The sequence below is a fragment of the Oncorhynchus masou genome, chromosome 31 (assembly GCF_036934945.1).
Source record: "Oncorhynchus masou masou isolate Uvic2021 chromosome 31, UVic_Omas_1.1, whole genome shotgun sequence".
Classification (NCBI taxonomy): Eukaryota; Metazoa; Chordata; class Actinopteri; order Salmoniformes; family Salmonidae; genus Oncorhynchus; species Oncorhynchus masou.
This window is the reverse complement of record NC_088242.1, coordinates 25,685,424-25,707,483: the sequence shown is the minus strand read 5'-3', so window position 1 is coordinate 25,707,483 and position 22,060 is coordinate 25,685,424. Positions and strand designations below refer to the sequence as shown.

General features: G+C 41.9%; 2 protein-coding genes across 3 annotated transcripts; one reads left to right on the top strand and one right to left on the bottom strand.

The window, feature by feature from the left end:
- The first annotated feature begins 1,221 nt into the window (after nucleotides 1-1,221).
- On the top strand, nucleotides 1,222-21,771 carry tom1l2 (target of myb1 like 2 membrane trafficking protein). Of its 2 annotated transcripts, XM_064950479.1 has the most exons (14): nucleotides 1,222-1,301; nucleotides 1,953-2,037; nucleotides 2,658-2,886; nucleotides 4,652-4,786; nucleotides 4,885-5,082; nucleotides 5,210-5,326; nucleotides 5,637-5,770; nucleotides 5,943-5,991; nucleotides 7,990-8,161; nucleotides 8,367-8,490; nucleotides 8,669-8,747; nucleotides 17,888-17,947; nucleotides 18,391-18,427; nucleotides 18,511-21,771. In XM_064950479.1, the coding sequence occupies exons 1-14, from the start codon at nucleotides 1,250-1,252 to the stop codon at nucleotides 18,651-18,653; spliced, it is 1,614 nt and encodes a 537-aa protein (XP_064806551.1). In that variant the 5' UTR covers nucleotides 1,222-1,249; the 3' UTR covers nucleotides 18,654-21,771. The 2 variants fall into 2 exon arrangements, with proteins under 2 accessions (XP_064806551.1, XP_064806552.1); XM_064950480.1 differs by lacking the exon at nucleotides 17,888-17,947.
- Nucleotides 10,732-13,092, bottom strand: LOC135523661 (E3 SUMO-protein ligase ZBED1-like). The gene is made up of 2 exons (XM_064950478.1): nucleotides 12,795-13,092; nucleotides 10,732-12,642 (listed from the first exon to the last, which is right to left on the bottom strand). The coding sequence occupies exons 1-2, from the start codon at nucleotides 12,927-12,929 to the stop codon at nucleotides 10,978-10,980; spliced, it is 1,800 nt and encodes a 599-aa protein (XP_064806550.1). The 5' UTR covers nucleotides 12,930-13,092; the 3' UTR covers nucleotides 10,732-10,977.
- Nucleotides 21,772-22,060: the final 289 nt, after the last annotated feature.

Sequence of the window (22,060 nt, the reverse complement as noted above, 5' to 3'; positions counted from 1 at the left end):
AGGGCCAGCTGTTTTGCCCTATTATTGGCCAAGTCCCTCTGGCATCTGACCACATGATTGGACAGTAGTCCAGGTGTGACAAAACTAGGGCCTGTCGGACCTGCCTTTTTGATAATGTTAAGAAGGCAGAGCAGTGCTTTATTATGGACAGACATCTCATCTTAGCTACTATTGTGTCAATAAGTTTGTACAATGAGAGTTTAAAATCCAGGGTTACTCCAAGCAGTTTAGTCTCCTCAACTTGCTAAATTTCCACATTATTCATTGGACACGAATAATGAGTACATGGCCTTTAAGGCCAGATTGTTCTTCAAGATGTTCAAATGTTCATAGATGTCCATCAGGGTCAAATAATCAGTGATTATAGAGGGTGCAACAGGTCAGCACCTCAGGAGTAAATGTCAGTTGGCTTTTATAGAAATAGAAAGATGTGTAATTTAATTTCAGTAAAGAGGAACAGGCTTCTCTGACACTCATTCCCTATAGTACAACTTGGCAGCAGCCAAGTATGATGATGGCCATCTCTTCTACAGTTTGTGTTTTGAATCAGTTTCTCAGTCATCAGTGACTTTTGGGAACATTGCATGTTTCTATGGAAACAGTGAGTGTTGTTCCTTCAGGGGAGGAATGTTAATTCCTTGTTCCCCCTGTCTCAGCCCAGATGTCTCTCTCACTCCCACTGTATTATGCTTAGTAGCTTGTAGCAAAGCTGACTTAGTTTTTCTGTTGCTTCAGTAAAAATGTATCAATGGGTCAAACTGACTAAAACATGTTTATTGTTACATACACACATCACCAGCTTTTGTGTCAAACCACTTTGAATCAAACCCTAAATGCATTAGAATAAAGATGTTCAGAAACACTGTTCTGTTATTTTTAAAGCAAACATTTTGAAATCCTAATGTAAAATCACTTGTGGACATGATACGTTTTCTATGTAAACATACTTTGGATTGTGTGCACAGATTGTAAAATCTAATGTTTACATAACCGTATTGGAAATAAGTCACAAACATTTTTTCAACATAAAAATATTTTTATCTAGGTTTTCTTCATGTAGTCCTGTTAGATTAATGAATGCAGTGATGGTTGTCATTATTTACAATGGTCTGCAATGTAATGATCGACGTTTATGCTGCCCAATCAGATTGACGTACTGGCTGTCTCTGCCAATGCAATTGCTTGATGGGCGAGGCTTACTGTATCTTTCCATGAAGTGAATTGTACACATTGTTTGTTGTCGATCAAGATGGAGTTCCTTTTGGGAAATCCATACAGTACTCCGGTGGGACATTGTATTGGTAAGTAAAACATGTTTTTATTTTTTTTAACAAACTGTGATTGAAAGGAATCTGTAGATAATCGTGTTTCACATTTTTGAATCGTCATGACATTTGATTCTTACTCAGCTAAGTTCATTGGCTATCGACCCATAAGCGAAGCTAACCAGTTGACTAGCATTCATTTTGGTTATTTCCAAGCTGGTTAGCTTCAGATAATTGGCCAAAAATATGTTGTTAACTAGTTATATATTCACCAATGTAAGCATAATCAATAGTTCGTGGTAATCCTGCTAGGTCGTGGTTGGGCATATTCCGTTTGTTGCACTTTATTAATTTACACTCGCTACTTAAGTTAAGAGAGCTAACGTTACTGTCTGTATCTGGTCGCGATAACTGTTTGTGGCTGACGAGCTATTCGAATGAACCATATGTCACGTATTTGATAGCTGGACTACTGCTAAATTAGCTAGCTAGCTCTCGATAACCCAAGGCACATGACTGGGTAACTAACTTAAGTTACTTAGCTAAATTAGTATAGCGTTGATGTAACTGAGCTAATGAGTTAGCTAACAAGTTAGCATGTGTGATCATTGCAATCATGAAAATGATGTTTTCAAATTACAATTTTCTACTGCTCTGACGAGGCAGAATTTAATGTTCTGTCTTTAGAGAGAGCCACTGATGGCTCCCTTCAGAATGAGGACTGGGCCCTCAATATGGAAATATGTGACATCATCAATGAAACCGAGGATGGGTGAGTAGAAAAGCACATTCCAACTAGGATGAATGAATTATGTGAATTAAAAAACACACGTTAGACCTATTCTGGAGCTTTGTGACATGGACTTGATAATTTGTCCCTAGTGATTTAACTACATCTGAATATGGCCACACTTTCTCTGTGGAGGTCTCTCGTTTGCCTTGCCTCTTATCAGAAGCAATAATGGATTTGATCCAAGTGCTGGCCTACTATCTAGTGCTTGGATAGCTATCTGGTCCATTAAACGTGATGTAAAAGTGTTGAAGTCCATTTTCTGTTTGATAAGTGGGTGGTAAATTAGGGAAGGTGGATTTACCCCTACTCCCAGTTTCTCATAATATGACATCAGTTTCTTAAAAGTCCTCTGTATCAGGAAGGCCACACCTACCACTGTTAATGATGTATCTGCATTATAGTGTAGCCTAGACCATTTTTAGTAAAGCATTGCCTGTTACATAAATCCTTTAAAGTATTAATAACATTATTTCAGTCAAAATGGCGAAATGATGCTTGGTGGTGCAGTTACTATGCTGTAGTAGATGGTATGTTGTAGTTATCATGTGTCAGTCTTCTCCCAATCTCACCCTGTTCTTTGCTGTGTGTTGATGCTGCAGGCCCAAGGATGCCATCAGGGCAATGAAGAAGAGGCTGAACGGGAACAAGAACTACAGGGAGGTGATGCTGGCACTCACCGTCCTGGAGACATGTGTGAAGAACTGCGGGCATCGTTTTCATGCCCTCGTCACCAGCAGAGACTTCATAGATGGCGTGCTTGTAAAAATCATCTCCCCTAAAAACAACCCTCCCACTATCGTACAAGACAAAGTGCTCGCCTTGATCCAGGTAAGGGATCATACACTTATGGGTGAGAGAGTTTATGCGTGACATGTTTTATTAATTTGTGACAACTTTGGTGATAAAGCTAATAGAAGAAGCTTTTATTGATAAACCACATTTTTTAAGTATTCTGACAGTTGTGTTAAGAGATAATGATAGTTTGTCCTTGAGCAAATAGATGGAAGTGCTTTCAGAGTATATTGTACTGCTCTGTATGAGCTAGTTGAGGAGAGAAAGGTGTTGGTTGCCTGTGGCTGCAGCCCTGGGGGATCCAGTGTTCTTCAGGCAGGGCCTCGGGTGTTGTGCTACCTGCAGCCAGGTGTTCTCTGGTTACCATGGGGATCTTAGGTAACCCTGGCCGATTGCCTCCGGTAGCCTCTAGTTTCCCACTAAGATGGTGGCTGTTGATGGAACTTTAATGGTTTTCACCAGACCACATGCAAGTGTTATTACAAACGCGGCACTGTTTTCTTCTAAGGATGAATGTGTACTGATACAACCAAGATACTCACATGCTTCCTTGCTCAGCCAACAAGAGCTTTTGTGGTAGTGTAAATGTCATTTGTGACACCCTTGACCTAAATACTTTGACCAGTTTATTCACTACACATGTATGAATAGGGCTAAGTTAAAATGTTTCTTCTCGAAAAATGAAAAACATATGCATAATCATGGTATCAATTGAAAAGTAATAGTTATTATTAGCTTATTAGACCAAAGGAAATTATTAGACTAAAGGTGAGGACAACAGTTCACCTGACACAAGACTGAATCCAAATGGTTGATTTTAATTTTACATTACTGTACGTTTCGCATCATTTGTTGACATCAAAATCTGAAAATACTCTGGATACATTCAGTAACATAAGAATATTCCAGGAAAATGATGTATAGGTGCAACATAAGAAAACTAAATGACAACGGTCTGAGCGAGCGGACTAACTGGTGTCTCCAATTGGCCACACACCTCACCTCAAGTGTGCACAGTTCCAAAGTCATTTAAATGCACTTATGACTCAAAGAACTTGTGCACTTGAGGAAATAGAGCAAGCACACTTGTAGTTTTGTTTGGAACACAACTCTGCATCCCCGTCATCACACAATTGTTTATGCAATCCAAAAAAACAGTCCATTGTAAATCTGGGTCAGGTGGGCAGCATTTGAAATCTTGTTCTATTGCTAACATGACGACTAGTTAAGTTATACAATACAATATTACGGTGTTAGGCTTTCACAATGCAATTCAGGAAACAGATAATTATTTTACTGCGCATTGAAATGAGTCATGAGTGTATTGAGGTGCGTGCACCGCAGCAAATTGTCTTCACAATAGACAGACTAATTCTGTTCAGAACAACCCAGGGTGACGCCATGTCTTGTAACTACATCAAACATAGTGATCATAAACGTTGACACTGACATGAGTTTTATAATATGGAAATGTAGAGTGCACATTTGGACTCATGGGTGTTTTGCTTGCTTTTATGACATCAAAGCAGTATTTAGTATAATCCTCAATGTCTCTTTCAAAATACATAGTCTTCTTTAATTTACAGCCTTTCCCTGTGAAGCGCAGCGCCAGGGCGCTGACATTATGCATAGCATTTTACTGTGCAGCCACTGTGTTCCAATTAAGGTGTTTATCGGTGTGCAAATCTGCCATTTTCAACCCGTATATGGGTACGAGTGTAAAGGTCTACCTGAATAAAGCACTGACAGACATGACACGGTTAAGATAACGTTTGTCTTTCTCATTCAACCCGTCTCCCAGGCGTGGGCTGACGCGTTCAGGAGTAGTCCAGACCTGACGGGTGTGGTCCATATCTATGAGGAGCTGAAGAGGAAAGGCATTGAGTTCCCCATGTCTGACCTGGAGACCCTGTCTCCAATCCACACTCCTCAACGAGTAGGACTGTCACATCCATTTGCATGCATTTCCTTAATCTATATCAAGTATGAGAATCCATCTGCTATTTTGTTGTAATTTGTTTTTCTAATTTAAAGCTGTCGACTGGCTCTGAGGTTAACCAAGCCACACTGAAGGCCACCGCCCCTCCCCCAGCCCAGCCTATCCCCCACCAGCAGCCTCCTCCCCATGCTGTCTCCGCCCCACCCTTTGCAGCATCTGTCCCTCCTACCTATTCCGCCCCTCAGGTCCCCAACCTCGGTGCCTCTGGGTCTATCAACCCCTCACCTGACCAGGTAGTGAGTCAGTGAATAGCCATTACAGTTGTGAAAAGGCTTTTAAAATCTTCTGGATAGCTTGCATTCTAAGGTTCAAGGAGATGGATCTGAGAGGAGTTGGCATGTTATTCCCTCTGCTGTCCAGATTTGCCGGCTGCGCAGTGAGCTGGACATTGTGCGTGGCAACACCAAGGTGATGTCAGAGATGCTGACAGAGATGGTTCCTGGACAGGAGGACCCCTCGGACCACGAGCTCCTGCAGGTTAGACTCCAACCCCCTTTCTGACTGTATGACGTCAGCTTCGACCCTGGTATTGTTAGTTCATTTATAGGGTCTGGTTTCTTGACAAACAGAAAAGATGATTGACCGAAAAGGGTATTCCCACAGGTCACGAGAGAGCGCGCTTTCAATGTTTGTACTGGTAGTTTCCTTTTTCTGCAGTTGGTACACCATGAAAGCACTCATGCCATCAGATCCTTTCAGATCTCTGACAACCCAGGGTCTAGCCCTTTATACAGTTAATGTCAGACTGGGTAACGCTGCTGTGTGTAAACCTGTGTGCTGTTTGTAGGAGCTGAACCGGACATGCCGGGCCATGCAGCAGAGGATAGTGGAGCTCATCTCCTGCGTGTCTAACGAGGAGGTCACAGAGGAACTACTGCACGTCAACGATGACCTCAACAACATCTTCCTACGCTACGACAGGTAGGCTAGCTCACACACACACACTAACATCTCTCATCACTGAGCGATGGCTAACATTTGTCTCAAATAACACTTTTCTCCTATGAGAGGCATGGATGACTTCATGTAACGCAGTCGTTATGAACAAGCGTGGACCAGTTATTTTGACATGTTATTTTCATTTTTCTCTCAGGTACGAGAGGTTCCGGTCAGGCAGAGCATCTCAGGGTATCAACAATGGGGTGAGTTAGCAGTGACGGCCATAGGCAGTAACCCCCCCCCACAAACACAAACTAGGACATCACTTCCTTATTTGTACATGGTTGGCGCATGCAAATGCATAATGTTATTCCTATTTGATACTTTGCATAATATTATTCCTATCTCTGCTTGATGCTTTATCTTCCATAGCATGCCTGTTTCTTACAAATGTTTTGTCATTCTGTAACGTCGTTGAGTCTGACTAAAAGACTGACTGTTCTGTCTAGAGATGTAGGCTAAGGCATGTTAGATCATCTGTCGCTGTCCGTACCGTTAATATCATGCCCACAATGACCGTGGCGTGTTGCCCAGGCATGTTAATGGTATTTTTTTCTTTATGGATATTTAACATGGGCAAGTATGAAAGTCACCCCAATAATTAGTATGTCACATGTATTTGGACACCAAGTGACACTGTTAAAACATCAATGAATGATATTGACCCTGCTCCCATCTGCTCCACATGGCATGTTTTAACTGCACAGCCCCCTCAGTAACTGACCCAGATACGGTCTAAAACTAGGAGTATAATGAAGTTGCCGCTAGACGTTGATCTAAGATCAGTTTTGATTTTTCCTCCCTGTATGGTTAAAGTTGGGATTCAGGGAGGGTAAACTGATCGTAGATCTGTGACTAAGGGGCAACATCTACCGAATGTCTAAAGATACCCCCTACCCCACAACCACCCATCTTTCACAAGGTTCTCTTACACAGACAAAAGAAAAAACAACACCCAGTGCAAAGTTGTGGTAACTAGGCGCTGTGCACAAATGAATGAAAAATCATAGAGGCACACAACAGCTCATTCTTCACCACAATCAAATCTAATTGCATTTCTCTTACTAACTGTTTCTGGCTGAGTACCTACCCCCTTAACCAAAACTCCCACAAACTACAACTGTTCCTCATTCATGGGCATATTCATGCTTTTCTCCAGCTAACCTAGGATTTTCCCTGACCTCTCACATTCGTATGTGCTTTATTTGCCTGAACCTTTGTTCTAGCTAATCATTTTGTTGGTCAAATTGATGAACAAAACTAATGCCAAGTGTCGGGCCCTTTTTGTGTAGTCCCCCTCCCCTTCGCGACTAGTTCATCGCTTTGTTTGTTGTAGTGACTAATGGGAAATGTAATTGGCAGTCGGTTTGGAGTGGGCTCCTAAAAGTGGTCTTTCATTCTCTTCGTGTCCAAGCACACCAAAACAGTTATGAAGAGGGCACGACAACCTATTCCCCCTCGAGACTGAAAAGATTTGACATGGGTCCTCAGATCCTCAAAAGGTTCTCTAGCTGCACCATTGAGAGCATGGTGGATGCATCACTGCCTGGTATGGCAACTGCTCGACCCCCAACCACAAGGCACTACACAGGGTAGTGTGAACGGCCCAGTACATCACTGGGGTCAAGCTTCCTGCCATCCAGGACCTCTATACCAGGCAGTGTCAGAGGAAGGCCCTAAAAATTGTCAGACTCCAACCAGCCTAGTCAGACTGTTTTCTCTGCTACCGCATGGAGCGCCAAGTCTAGGTCCAAGAGGCTTCTAAACATATTCTACTCCAAGCCATAAGACTCCTGAACATCTAGTCAAATGGCTACCGAGACTATTTTCACCCCCCCCTCCTCTTTACACCACTGTTACTCTGTTGTCATCTATGCATAGTCACTTTAATAACTCTACCTACATGTAGATACGACCACCAATAACCGGTGCCCCTGCACATTGAATCTGTATCAGTACCCCCCTGTATATAGTCTCACTGTTGTTATTTTACTGTTGCTCTTTAATTACTTTTGTTAGCTTTATCTCTTATTCTTATCTGTATTTTTTTTTAACTGCATTTTTGATTAGGGGCTCGTAAGTAAGCATTTCACTAAGGTCTACACCTGTTTTTATTTGGCACGTGATTAATACAATTTGATTTTGATTTGACTCTCTCACGTGCACTCTTCACACTCATTCTCATACCCCTTTGTTTGCAGGTCCTCAGTGAGGCTACAGAGGACAACCTGATAGACCTGGGCCCTGGCTCTCCTGCTGTCGTCAGCAACATGGTCACCACCACTCCCCCGTCCAGCCTGCCCCCTTTCTACACCACCCCCGCTGCACGGCCTTCCTCACCTGCCTCCCTGGCCTCTCGGCTAGCCGGCCTTGGTATGTTCCCTGGACACTGTTACTGTACATACGCCCCATCCAAGTCTATTTAGTAAAAGACGAATCTACTGTAAGAGTGCTGATTAATTTGTTCTCTTTGAACTGTTTACCAGGTCCTTCAGCAATATAACATGTTCTTAACACATGCAATTCATATTTTATTATGTCTGAACAATATAACTGATGTCCTTTTGTTGTGACTCAGATGTGGGTGACAGTGTGAGCAGCACTCTGAGCTCTCTGCCCAGCTGTAAGCCTCAGGACGACTTTGACATGTTCGCCCAGACCAGGACCGGAGCTCTGCCTCTGACCACGGAAACACTTGTGACGTAAGAACGCATCGGACTTGGTATCCCATTCAGAGACTAGCCCTTACCCCCTAGGCTTGTAATGGATCGAGCATACACAATTCTCTATTCTACATGACTGATGATATGTTCTACACAATACATTTCTATCTGAATGTTGTGTTCGTCTGGTTATTAAACACTAACTCTCTCCTGGCAGAGCTCCTCCAGAGGACCTTAATGCTGTATGTGGGATTGGGCTGCCTCTTCTGGAAGTCAGGCAGCAACCTGCAGGAGGGGTGAGTACTCTGGCTGGCCATCCTTTGAGAAGTGCACTACTTAAAAATAATAATATTTAACTAGGAAAGTCCGTTTAGAACAAATTCTTATTTACAATGACGGCCTAGGAACAGTGAGTTAACTGCCTTGTTCAGGAGCTGAATGACATATTTGTACCGTGTCAGCTCGGGGGTTCGATGTAGCAACCTTTCGGTTACTGGCCCAACGCTCTTACCACTAGGCTACCTGCCGTCCCTAACATCACTAAGGATGACGTTTAACTTTTACATTCAATGTGCTGTTACACTGTCAAAAGCTCCACCAACGTAAAAAAAAAAAGAATAAATAATCTTAGTCGGCCGTCCAATCGATTGGTGGAACTATTTAAATGTGCATTTTTTTCCATACAATACACACCCTATGTGTTTTAAGAAAACTAACTATATGCACTGAGCTTCTCTGATGCTTTAAGCGCACTGTTGAAATCATTAAGACACAAATGACGAAAGAGGGAGTCCGATATCAAGAACCTGTTCCCGACACAATTGAACGGCGCACTGAAGATGATCTTTCAGAACCGTGGAGAGCAACCGCTAGCCAACGCTGGAGAGAAAGCTCACTGAAGATTCAGTTCAGCACCTTGGAAGGCCACTGCATCGGCCGCGCCCCACAACAGCACTCCTAATGAGCCAGTTCCACACACCTGTGGCAGAGGAGTGGGGAACTGTGCTACAGACAATTTTGCCATGTCAGGAAAAGGCTGCCGGATGAGAGAATGCCATTTGATGTTGATTTGAGTATTGTTCCATTCCCCTTTCCTTAGAACTTTAGAAGGGGACATGCCCCCCTAATGTTAGAAGCAAGTCAAATAAACATTTTAATAACTTAGTCGGGGGCTCAACTTACTTTTGAGAGTTGTAGTAGTAGAATACACAGTGCAATTTTGAAATGTGGTTGGGCATCAGTAGTTTTTCCTCTTTGTCAGTCACTCAATTAGCCCATATGAGCTACATTTATAATTATTTTTTATTGGTAAAATTGTCTAGCCAGCTACCTAAACTTACTACTAATCATGGTTGAATTACCAAGGTGGCTAGGGCCCCCAGAAGGCTAGGGCCGGCTCTGACTCCAGGTGTGGGTATGGATGTCTACACAAACCAGAGAACTACTTCAGCCTCTCATGTTGAGTCCAGATTTTTGTGATTCCCCCCCCCCCCCCCCCCCCATGTTACCCATCCATGGTCTAGAGGGTGTATTTCATGTGTTCATATCATGCAGGAGAGGGGCAGCCATATTTTGTGATTATTTTGTAGAGTGGAGCTTGATTAACTTTTGTTTGACCTTTCATACCTACTTTTTTTGTTTATATGTAACTCAGTTTAACTGTGCACTTTGCTGGTTACTAAGTTGGAAATATGTTTTAGTTTCAAACCATACAGTATGTAGAGCAGCAGTAGTAACAACCTGACATGGGAAGTGAGAAATACTAGGAAATTCCTCACAGTAGCAGAGGGAGTACAAAATGGTTGTTTAATTGAATATATAATGTGTGTATATTATGTCACACTGGTGTGCCGTACAGTATGAATGGCCCTGAAACAGATTGGACTGTACCATACAGAGTAGATGCAACTCTGCAAGGCCCATCTAAAACCTTGTAAATTTGCTCATGTCTATTTCTCAAGACACTAGAAATTAGCATTTAATTTTTTGTCTCTCTGGACCTCTGCTTAAACACCACAGTGGCCTTATTGTTTTTACCACAACCAGATAACTTTCTAATGTCTTTATCATGGTACTTAACGATCTGAATTATACCTACAGTAGCCTAGCTTAAATAAAGCTAAGCTTATCACGGACTCTCTCTCAAATATGATATTGCAAAATGGAAATATCAAATTAAGAACATAACAAATGTAACTATTTTAAATTGTGCTTAATTAAAATAATGAAAAGCAGCAGTTACAGCCAGTAGGCCTAGTATTCAATCAACAGAGTTGAACATTAAACAGTAAATGTTTAATTATGAATTAAATACATGAATAACAAAATAAAGAGCAAGGTGTAGCCCCAAATGGTATCAACATCAGCTTAAACTCTAATGCTGAACATATAAAATGGCTTGCATAGGCTACAAAAAGAAGCATGGGCTATTCCAAACATTTAGCATAATAGTTTCATCTTCTCCATCTGTCAACTGTATCGGACTCGCCTACTTACTCACATAGACCTGGGGTGCCGCTTAATAGCCTACTTCCCCAATCTTTTCAAGTTATGCGACAGGAACACCAGCTTGTCAACATTTTCGGGCAGAAGGCAGCTCCTCGTTTTATTGAATATAAACCCTGCCTTGGAAAATATCCGCTCTGATGGAGTAGAGGTCGCCGGAATCGAGAGGAGGTATTTCGCTGCTCTGGCCAGCCTCGGATACCTGTCCTCATTTTTCCCCCACCAAGCGAGTGGTCCAGCGTCGACTTTCGTTCTATCTTGGAGATAATACTTAACTTCTTTTTTGCTATCCCCCGGAAACTCTTTCTCTCCCTCATCTCCACACATTAGCATATCAATCTCCCGCTCCTTATCTGTTTTTTTTCTTTTTGGTGCGGGTCCCTCTTCATCCGTGGGTGTAGAGCTGTCTCTGTCTCCCTCCGCGCTCAACCGGTCGGCCAGCTGGGACACGTTGATGTAGGCTACGTCCCGTTTTGCATCGTCAAGGAACGAAAGCAGCTTGAAGCGGGGGTCTACGACTGCTGCTTGGACGTATATACTACTCTCAAATAGTCGGTCTTTGAGCTGCCATCTGTTGTCAGATTCCTCCACCAGCCTTGTTTTAAGACTCTTAGTGGTGGGGCTGTCGTCCTCCACTGGTGCCAAGTGGCGGCGTTTGAGGTTTGCCAGCATGGGTATGGTTGCAGATAAGGATGCATTTTCCTCCTCGGACTGCAACTCAGTCAGGGTGACAATGGGCTTCAGCACATTTGAAATGTCCTCTGCCATGTTCCATTGCGCTGGGGTGAGATCGAGGTTGCGTTCATTTTCCCCAGTGTAGTTGGGGTCGGAGAGCACTGCTGTTACAGGCCATCTCTGTTCTATCAGGCGCGCTAACATGGTCTGAGAAGACTTCCACCGCATGGAAACGTCTTGGATCAGGACATGTTCAACCACCTTTTGTTCTTTTTGTTTCTCCTTTAGTCCCTTTTTGGCTTTTGTTCGCTTCTTAAAATGAGCCACAAGGAGTCTGGCTGCAACCACAGTGCGACATATGGGGTCTTGATTGAGAGTGGCGTTGATGCACAGCTGTAAGGTGTGTCCAGCACATCTGATTCCTTTAACGCCTGCCCATTTCTCATCCCGCCCCAGTATATCTGCACACAAAATCATATTTGCGGCGTTGTCGTGTACCACAGCGACCCTTTTACATCCTGGGATTTCGTATTTGTCGGCCACTTCTCCAAGTCTCTGCGCAATGGTGGCGGCGGTGTGATTCTCCTCCATTTGCTTTGTCTCCAGCACAAGACACTGCAGTCCCCAGGCCTCCGTAATGAAATGGGCAGTTACGGTCATGTATGACTCCATCCTCAGTGAGGTCCACATATCGGTTGTAAAACTTACTGCCTGGCTGTTTTTGATAGACTCCAAAACCTTATCTTTTGTGGTCTCATATTTCGCTGTCAGAGCATGCATAACAGTCTCTCTCTTGGGAACAGTGTAACCAGGCTCCAAGATTTTCATCATATCCTTAAACCCCACGCCCTCTATCAGGTTAACGGGCCTCATGTCCAAGGCAATGAAGTCCACGATACCATCCATTATCTCTCTCTTTCTTTTTTCTGAGATTGGGGAATTCTGGTCCAAGGTGGTTTGGGTTAAACCTGAGCTAGCAGTGGAGGCGCTCGTGCTGTACTGGGGATGCGCCTATAAATACACGAAGTTTAAAATTTAAGTAGGCCTACATTTGAATTAATGATGTATACCATTGTTATTACATTATTTGGAGATGTTCACATGCATATAAACCCTGTCACTGTTTTAGCATGCAACTAGAAAAACAAAGTATGCTAACTTACTGTTTTCAAGTGATATGTCATATTCGTTGTCGAACTATGGTAAGCAAACCGCTGTTTGCAGAGTTTGCATTCCACTTTTTTGGCGTCATCCATTACTACAATGAAATGCTGCCATACTACAGACCTTTTCGACATGTCTTAGTTTGGCCTAATAAGAGTATGAAGAAGCTACGGTATGTACTGGTAGGGTTTACACCGCTTCCAAATTCGCTTGAGACAAAGTTCCGCCCCCATTCATTTTCAACGGGAGCGCAGCACAGGGAATTGTGGGAAGGCGAGGGGCGCGATAAAGTTCAGTTCTGCTTTATGCAAATTACACGCGGCCACCGCTGCTGTTAACCAATCAGGTGAGGGGCAGATGTTTGCTTGAAAATCGTCCTTTTATGGAACAGTCCCACCTGTAATTTAGTTACAGACAAGCAGATGGAGGAACGTAAATCATTGCTGTGTCGGGTTTTCCAATTCTATATAATTTTGCTTTGCTAGAATACAGAGACAAAATCTTAAGGTCAATGGCATGGAGGACTGCAGAGATTTTTGCTGTTGATGTTGGGTGAAGAGATTTGCACAACAATGTTTGCTTGTGCTGCTAGCTAGCTATGAACATCAAGCAACCTAGACATCAAAACTATGATCAAAGTCAACAAATTGTGAGATTTCCCACCAAAGGATAGAAATCACCAGTAACACAAATTATAACAATGTATAATTTACAAAGCTTGCATTTAATATCCCATAACCCATGTAATATCCTACTAATTGGGTTATGGTATCTTAACATTATGATTCTCATTATCTTATGGCTCTTTCATTGTCTAATGACATTGATAATTATGGCATACTTCCTGTAAAATAAATAGGCCTACCTTTCACATGAATGGGTCATTTGAGTAAAGGAAATTGTAGCTTTCCAAATCTCTTGACCCACCATGTAAGTAAGCATTTCACTGTAACACCTGTTGTATTCGGTGCATGTGGCAAACTTAAATTTGATTTGATCAACATCATCTGCAATCCTCCATGGCATTCTTCATATTCAGATTTTTCTCTCTGTGTTCTAAAATCATTCTCGGCAAGTAAACGAGGTAGAATTACAAATCTCCTCACGCAACATTTTTCTTTTTTGACATTTTTAATTAACCTAAAAATAGCCAGATTTAAAAAAAAAAAATGTACTGTACCTAGAATGCAAGGGTTGTACTTGCACTAGACAATTTGGTCATAAAAGTCATCATGTAGGACATTTTGATCATGCATGCTTAGCCTCATGCATTATCGATCTCATCAATATGGAAACTGAGTTTAGCTGTTCTCTGCTTCAATGTACAATGACAATGGGCATATTGATTGCACATATCCGTTAGGCCAGTTATGTCATCATACTGTAGGCCTATGGCTGCATTGTTGAGGCATGACATTTTGATAAGCTGCACAATGGGTTCACATGGCTGATATCTGTGTGGCTCAGTCGGTAGAGCATGGCGCTTGCAACGCCAAGCGTCGTGGGTTCGTTTCCCACTGGGGCCACCCATATGCAAAAGTAGTGGCCCCAGCCGACTTGTAAGTCGCTTTGGACAAAAGCGTCTGCTAAATGGGATATATATATATATATATATATATATATATATATATATCTTGAGACGGTGACAATCAAATAAAACCGATTTGGAGAGCACACAACTGGACACAAAGGTAATGTTCATTTGAGGAAGCAACACAGACAAATTCGAGAATTGTTTTTGCAGAATTGTGATCTGTGATGAATGAACATTAACACTAGTTCATCTTTAATAATATTTTAAGTTAACAATTAAAACAAGATGAAACACTTCACTTCAATGAATCAAAATGTACAATCTAACGTGTTTGTACATTTTAGACATCTTAGTAAGTAGGCTATTATAAAAGCATACTTACTTGGTGAACAAAAAAAGTCCATATGCGAGGGGAGCCAACCTTGCTCCACTCCCTGATCTACTGGGTGAGTAGACTTCTATTCCAGCCCAGCAATAATGCACATGATTATCAACTCCTTTAGGTTTGATAAGTTAAATCAGGTGTGTTAGTGCTGGGCTGGAACAGAAGCCTGCATACCTCTAGGAGAAGGATTGGCCTGCTGAAGCTGTAGTATGTTTTGTATTGTATACAACATTTTGCTTACATAAATACACATAATGGCATACAAGGATGTGCAAGCAGTCTCTTGGGATTCATTGTAGATATGTGATAAGAGTAGTGGCCTGAGGGAACACCCCTAATGTGTTGTGAAATGTGTTAAGTGTAATATTTTATTGTATATAACTGCCTTAATGTTGCTGGACCCCAGGAAGAGCAGCTGCGACCTTAGCAGCAGCTAATGGAAATCTTTAATAAATACATCTGCAGACATGTCTTCACAGCTCTCAAAGAAACAGGTTTCATGTTATTACAATTAAGGCCTGGATATTATCTCTCTCTCTTCATAGTTTTCCTCTCTAGGGACTAAAACTAGAGAATATTTTCATAATGTCATCCTACAACCTGCCCTATATAACTAGTACACCTACTCCCTTTTCTGACAGATGGAGCAGAAAATAAATCCACCCTTCCATTGCTCTTGGAACATGACTTTTTAATTTACAATGATAAATAGGCCTACATCAAGATAACAAGCTACACTGAACAAACATATAAACAACATGAAACCATTTAAAAGATTTTACTGAGTTATATGAACCATAAGGAAATTGGTCATTTTAAATAAGTCATGGATTTCATATGACTGGGAATAGGAAGATGCATCTGTTGGTCACAGATGCCTTATAAAAAAGGTAGGGACATGGATCAGAGAACCAGTCAGTATCTGGTGTGACCATTTGCCTTATGCAGTGTGACACGTCTCCTTCGCATAGAGTTGATAAGGCTGTTAATTGTGGCCTGTGGAATGTAGTCCCACTCCTCTTCAATGGCTGTGCGAAGTTTCTGGATATTGGTGGGAACTGGAACACGCTGTTGATCCAGAGCATCCCAAACCTGTCTGAGTATGCAGGCCATGGAATGACTGGGACATTTTCAGCTTCCAGGAATTGTGTACAGATCCTTACGACATTGTGCTATGCATTATCGTGCTGAAACATGATGGCAGTGGATGAATGGCACGATAATGGGCCTCAGGATCTCATCACAGTATCTTAAATTTATTTATAAAGCCCTTCTTACATCAGCTGATGTCACAAAGTGCTCTACAGAAACCCAGCCTATAACCCCAAACAGGAAGAAATGCAGGTATAGAAGCACAGTGACTAGGAAAAACTCCCTAGAAAGGCCAGAACCTAGGACGAAACCTAGAGGAACCAGGCTATGAGGGGTGGCCAGTCTTCTGGCTGTGCCGAGTGGAGATTATAACAGAACGTGGCCAAGATGTTCAAATGTTGATAGATAACCAGCAGGGTCAAATAATAATAATCACAGTAGTTGTAGAGGGTGCAGCAGGTCAACACCTCAGGAGTAAATGTCAGTTGGCTTTTCATAGCTGATCATTCAGAGTATCTCTACTGCTCCTGCTAGAGAGCGAGAGAATTCACACTGGATAAGACAGGAGAAATACTCCAGATATAACAGACTGACCCTAGCCCCCCCCCCCCCGACACACAAACTATTGCAGCATAAATACTGGAGGCTGAGACAGGAGGGGTCGGGAGACACTGTGGCCCCATCTGACGATACCCACTTTATATTCAAATTGCTATCAATTTAAAATGTAATTTTGTTTGTTGTTCGTAGCTTATGCCTGCAAATACCATAACCCCACCACCACCATCGGGCAGTGTTCACAATGTTGACATCAGCAAACCGCTCGGCCACACGACGCCATACACGCTATCTGCCCAGTACAGTTGAAACCAGGATTCATCTGTGAAGAGCACACTTATCCAGCATGCCAGTGGCCATCGAAGATGAGCATTTGCCCACTGAAGTCGGTTACGTCTCCAAACTGCAGTTGGATCAAGACCCTGGTGAGGAAGGCAAGCATACAGACGAGCTTCTCTTAAAGGTTTCTGACAGTTTGTGCAGAAATCCTTTGGGTTTACAAGCCCACAGTTTCATCAGCTGTCTGGGTGGCTGGTCTCAGATGATCCCACAGGTGAAGAAGCCGGATGTGGAGGTCCTGGACTGGCATGGTTACACGTGGTCTGCATTTGTGAGGCCGGTTGGATGCACTGGCAAATTCTCTAAAATGACGTTGGAGGCGGCTTATGGTAAACATGAACATTAAATTCTCTTGCAACAGCTCTGGTGGACATTCCTGCAGTCAGCATGCCGATTGCACGCTCCCTCAACTTGAGCTATATCTGTGGCATTGTGTTGTGACAAAACTGCACATTTTAGAGTGGCCTTTTATTGTCCCCAGCACAAGGTGCACCTGTCTAATGAGTATGCTGTATAATCAGCCTTAGTGATGGATTGTGCCATCCCCACAGCCTGCACAATGGATTAGTCCACTCACTGAGACAGGCGTGAATCACAGGTTTCTTGTGTGCCCTAAAAAAAAAATAATCTATTTGCGATCGATCAACAACAATCTCTTTTGGCCAACAGCCTATCGACCAAACAATCGACCAGTCGACTAAATGGGGTCAGCCCTATGGGCAATACATTATTTTCCACAATGCTTGGCCGTGGTGTGTGTGTGTGCGCGCTGTTGGCCTCCTATAACCAGTCTTCCAAAGCTTACACTAACTCAGACTAGTCTCATCTAGTGCATGTCCATCCCACACCCACAGAGTTTCATACAGCCTCAAGATGTTCATATTCACTGTCACTGCATGGCATTGCAAAGCCTTCACATGGCTCTCTGTTTCATGTGTGCCATTGGTACTTCTTCATGTCATTGATCAATGGCAGAGGTCTTGGTCTCATTTTATCAAATGCAGTGGTTTGTTAGCATTTTTGTTCGTTTTTTGAGTTTCTAGTATTTGGTTTTGCATCATATTTCAATTATATTTAAGTTGATTTTCTTTTTGTGTTTTCTCTACCATTTGTTTAATTTTCTTTGGGATTTTTTTTATTTTTTATTTATTTTTGCACCGTTTGTCCATGATGTTGCCCTGTAGATTCCCGTTGGCCAATCCTCTGTCATGGATGACATAGAGGAGTGGCTGTGTACCGACTTGGTGAGACCATCATGATTTTATTCTGCCTTTTCTCTTCTCCTTTTTATTCCTGTTGCATCCCTCAACTTTTGGACAGCTTGTTCTTCAGAAATCTAATTGTAACACATTCCACTTTCTTTGTCCTTCAACACATTTCCTCATCCTTGACCAATCACGTGTCTGATCCATTGTAGCTTCCTGTGTATACTTCAATACTACCGGTGTGTCTTGGCTTGAACAAATGAGTTAGGTATTGAAGGGTTTCTGTCCTCTTTGGTGCATGGTTGTTTTTTCTAAATTCATTTGATGTAAGAACGTGGTAATACTTTGTATTTATTGAACTTCTCTAACGTAAATGGATTTGTGGTGAGGGTGGTTGTGTAAGTTCGGATTGTCCTTAAAATAGTTTCCACACTTTGGTCAGTGAGGGACAAATGTGTAACTTTGTTTCACTTCCTCAACAGCAAGGAGATGAGGGAGAAGAGGGGGTGACCAGTGAAGGTAGGAAACATGATTCACCTCTGGCTAGCATGTGTAATATGCTTACCTCTTCTCCTCTGATCCCTCTCTTCCTCCACTTCTAGAGTTTGACAAGTTTCTGGAGGAGCGGGCGAAGGCAGCAGAGACGGTGCCCAGCCTCCCCTCGCCCTCTAGTGGTGACCCTGGTGCAACTACAGGCACACTCAAGAAGAAGGCTGAAAGACCAGATGACGCCCTGTTCGCTTAGTACAGTGGTTTTCAAACTTCTCCTCGGGGACTCCCAGACGTTTCACAATTTAGTTTTAGCCCTGAACTAGCTGAGTTGATTCACCTATTCAAGGGCTTGATAGTTAGTTGACAAGTTGAATCAGGTGTGTTAGCTCTTGAATAGTTCAAATGCATGGAACGACTGTGGGTCCCAGAGGAGAGGTTTGAAAAACCCTCGCTTAGTAGACCTTTTAACCTTAACTTCTGACCTGGCCAGCGACCTCAGTCCCCAGACTTTTATCTGTGACAAGCACACACACTTTCTCATCCTCCCCATCTGGTTCTCTCTACCTTCAAAACTAACCCTCTACTACCCAGCAACGCATTGATTTACTACACTACAAAGAGAACCCCCCGATTTTTATATCACCCCTCTTTCAGAAAGAGACTAACTTCATTCGGGAGAAGACCGCCACGTTATTCCATAATCAACATTCCTTATCTAACAGTTGATGGTTTGGAACAGTCTCCAGCCTCTGAAGAACTGTGGAGTATCAACAACAACGGCCGTCTTTATAAACCAGCAGCTCACCCTGTCCCGGGGCTGGTCTTCTTCTGAAGGGTAATATGAGACGTACACAACCTACAGTACTACCCATATTCTGCTCCGTTATGGCAGCAAGAAGCCATCCCTATCCTGTCGTCCCCTAACCTACTGCATGCATTATCAGATCCAGGCACCCTTCAATCCCTTGAAGGGTCGTCAAAGGGAATTCAATGAAAACTAGGTACTATTATTGTTAACCTTTTTTTTATTGTAGGTCAGATGGGGGAAGGTAGCGTTAAAAATATGATGAGATATATTAATGGAGAATATGCTGGATCATTGTATGTTTTTACTATGCGTTTAATTCCTAGTCAATATTTTCTGTTGTCTCCTGATTGGTTGTCTTATTTCATCAATTTAACTTCATGGTTTTGAGTGTGGCTTTGTTGTATAACTGTAACATAATGACATGTAGAATCGCTGTGTGTATATTCAATCAAGCAGAATAAGGGAAAGAAATGGTGGATGACGGGAGATCTATTATGAGGGCATTGGAGCCTGTTACAGTAGGTCTACCTGGATATAACATTTCACAGCCTTTACCCAAAAAGGGTATCAATAGAAAAGGGAAGTGGAAATGTGATTTGTCCACTACAGGGCATTTTGCTTTCAAGGGATGAAGTATTTCTAGGGATTGATGCTATCGTCTTATCTACGCCTTTAGAGATTGATCTATTTTACCAGCTTAGAATTCTAGAAGATTATCTGGAATGTTACTTTGGAGATTTATATACGATTTCTGATTTATTTTCAGATGATGAATTTCCATTTGATGTTTTTTTTTTAAGTGAGACAACTAAATAATTAACGTCACTTAAGAAAATGCACTGTTATGTTAAATGGGGTGTTATGTTTATCTTAACAAATAAGTAGTACCATTTACCTGACAATGATTTTCTGTGTATCCATATGCTGAAGGACCAGTACAGGTACAGTGCTGATGGGAAAGCATCGTCTAGATGTCGTCATGTGGCCTAAGCATGATTGCATCACATCCATAGTGAATGCACTACCGTATCATACTGTAAGATTCAGTCAGGCGTAACACTGTATCAGTCAGTCTGAGAAAGATAACCGTTTCCGGTTAAAGCCCTGTTTTAGTAGTCTTCACTACAACCTGAACAGACTGAACATTGTATGTCTGGTATTGGAATAATAACATAATTTATGGTCCAACGTTTTACAAAGTGGATGTGATCAAATGAACCTATAGAAGGGATGGTTATGAATATCATGAAGGAAATATAGGAAAGGGGATCTGTTTGATCTCTGGTTGGAGCGTCAAAGGTTGTTTATTTTATTTCTTAATCACCTGGACTCTTATATACCATGTCCTGTTATTGTCTCTCGTTGGCTTGCTAGCTGTTCTGGCACGTCACTCCGATGCTAGCCAGTTAGCTCTGGGCTAATCCGCTGATCAAAACGGTGACGGTGCTGAAAAGAGGGATAGGCTGAGAGAGACTCGCCATTTAGAAAAAGTGACATTCATGTTTTCAGAAACGGTAACACTACTTACTAGTATGAGCAAGAACATTGAGTATTGCAAACCGTGATCTGTATTCTCTTTCTTGATGATGATAATACACGTGCTGTTTCATACAATCACCATGAATTTAAAACAATGTAACACTTGATAGTCACTCACGACCTTATTCTACCCTTATTTTATTTTTAAAATATCTAGTTGAGCGGGTTGGTATACTTAACATATCTGTAATCAATGGAAAATGTTGCAAAATATTGACAAGTGTAGGAATAATTTATTTAGGATTTTCTTCTGATCTCTGTTTTTGAAATTGTTTTATTGTACAAAAGTAGAATGACTTCTTTACGGGAGAGATTAGGGTTTTACATGTTAATTGTGTGTTAAACATGTTTTGTTGCTGTTTTATGGAGTTTGATCATTTCTTATGCTGATTCAATGGTAAAGATTATGTAAATGTTTCCAGGTGAATTTCACTCTACAGTAACTTTTAATGTCACTATTTATGACAAGTGTCCACTTTGTGATTGGTTTGTTTGTTTGTTTGTAACTGTAAGCAAAGAACCCTATTGAGTTAAAAAAAAATCCATGGTTTGATGAACAAGCAGTACATTGCTAAACGAAAGACTCTTTGATAGAAATGTTGACATTGCACATTATTAAACGGTTTTCCCATCTCTGAATGGAATACTTTAAGTGTGTGTGTACAACTGTTGCCCTACGCTGAGACAGTAGCCCTGTACATTTGATGTATTGGAGGAGTAAAAATATATTGCTGTGTGTGCAATGCAATATGCATAGTATAAAATGTATAGCTTGATATTGGTCTGGCTTGCTCAGTGGAACTATGGTTCTATACATGATCTTGTATAATTAAGGCAAAAATAAATATTAGCTTGCCAGGTGGTCACCTCAAAGCCTGCTTTTAGAAAGAATATGTGTGTATGGTAAAACATAAAGGGACGTTTATGTTTGTGTGTGCTGGCTGCTGCTGTTTCCTGACTTTATCTAGCTCTATATTGTTTGGCTCATGCATGTGTTGAACTCCAATAAAAAACTATAGTAGTATGTGTAGTTGTTTTTTTCATACTATAGTTTTATGGTGATTCAAGTCTGTCACCTCGTCTGACACATTTGTGCGGTGCATGATTTAAATCCTAGTACATTACTGTGCAGTTCTGTGGAGCAGAAGGAATCGTTGCCATGGCTTGTGCCTCACAGACAGTACACTAGTGTAAGTTGGCCTATAGTAACCCCTGACCATTCATCTTGCTGTGGAACCACTGTATCCCCTCCAATCCTCACCCCTTGGCCATTTTTCTTTCTCAGCCCCATTCCTTCCTTGGGGGGGCAGGCC

Bases quoted from the DNA above. Each gene is read 5' to 3' on its own strand.
- LOC135523661 (XM_064950478.1), bottom strand. From the start codon at position 12,929: ATGTCGAAAAGGTCTGTAGTATGGCAGCATTTCATTGTAGTAATGGAT. The intron at 12,643-12,794 runs GTAAGTTAGCAT...GTGTATTTATAG, and splicing joins TGACATATCACTTGAAAACA to GCGCATCCCCAGTACAGCAC.
- tom1l2 (XM_064950479.1), top strand. From the start codon at position 1,250: ATGGAGTTCCTTTTGGGAAATCCATACAGTACTCCGGTGGGACATTGT. The intron at 4,787-4,884 runs GTAGGACTGTCA...TCTAATTTAAAG, and splicing joins CAATCCACACTCCTCAACGA to CTGTCGACTGGCTCTGAGGT. The intron at 5,771-5,942 runs GTAGGCTAGCTC...TTTTTCTCTCAG, and splicing joins ATCTTCCTACGCTACGACAG to GTACGAGAGGTTCCGGTCAG.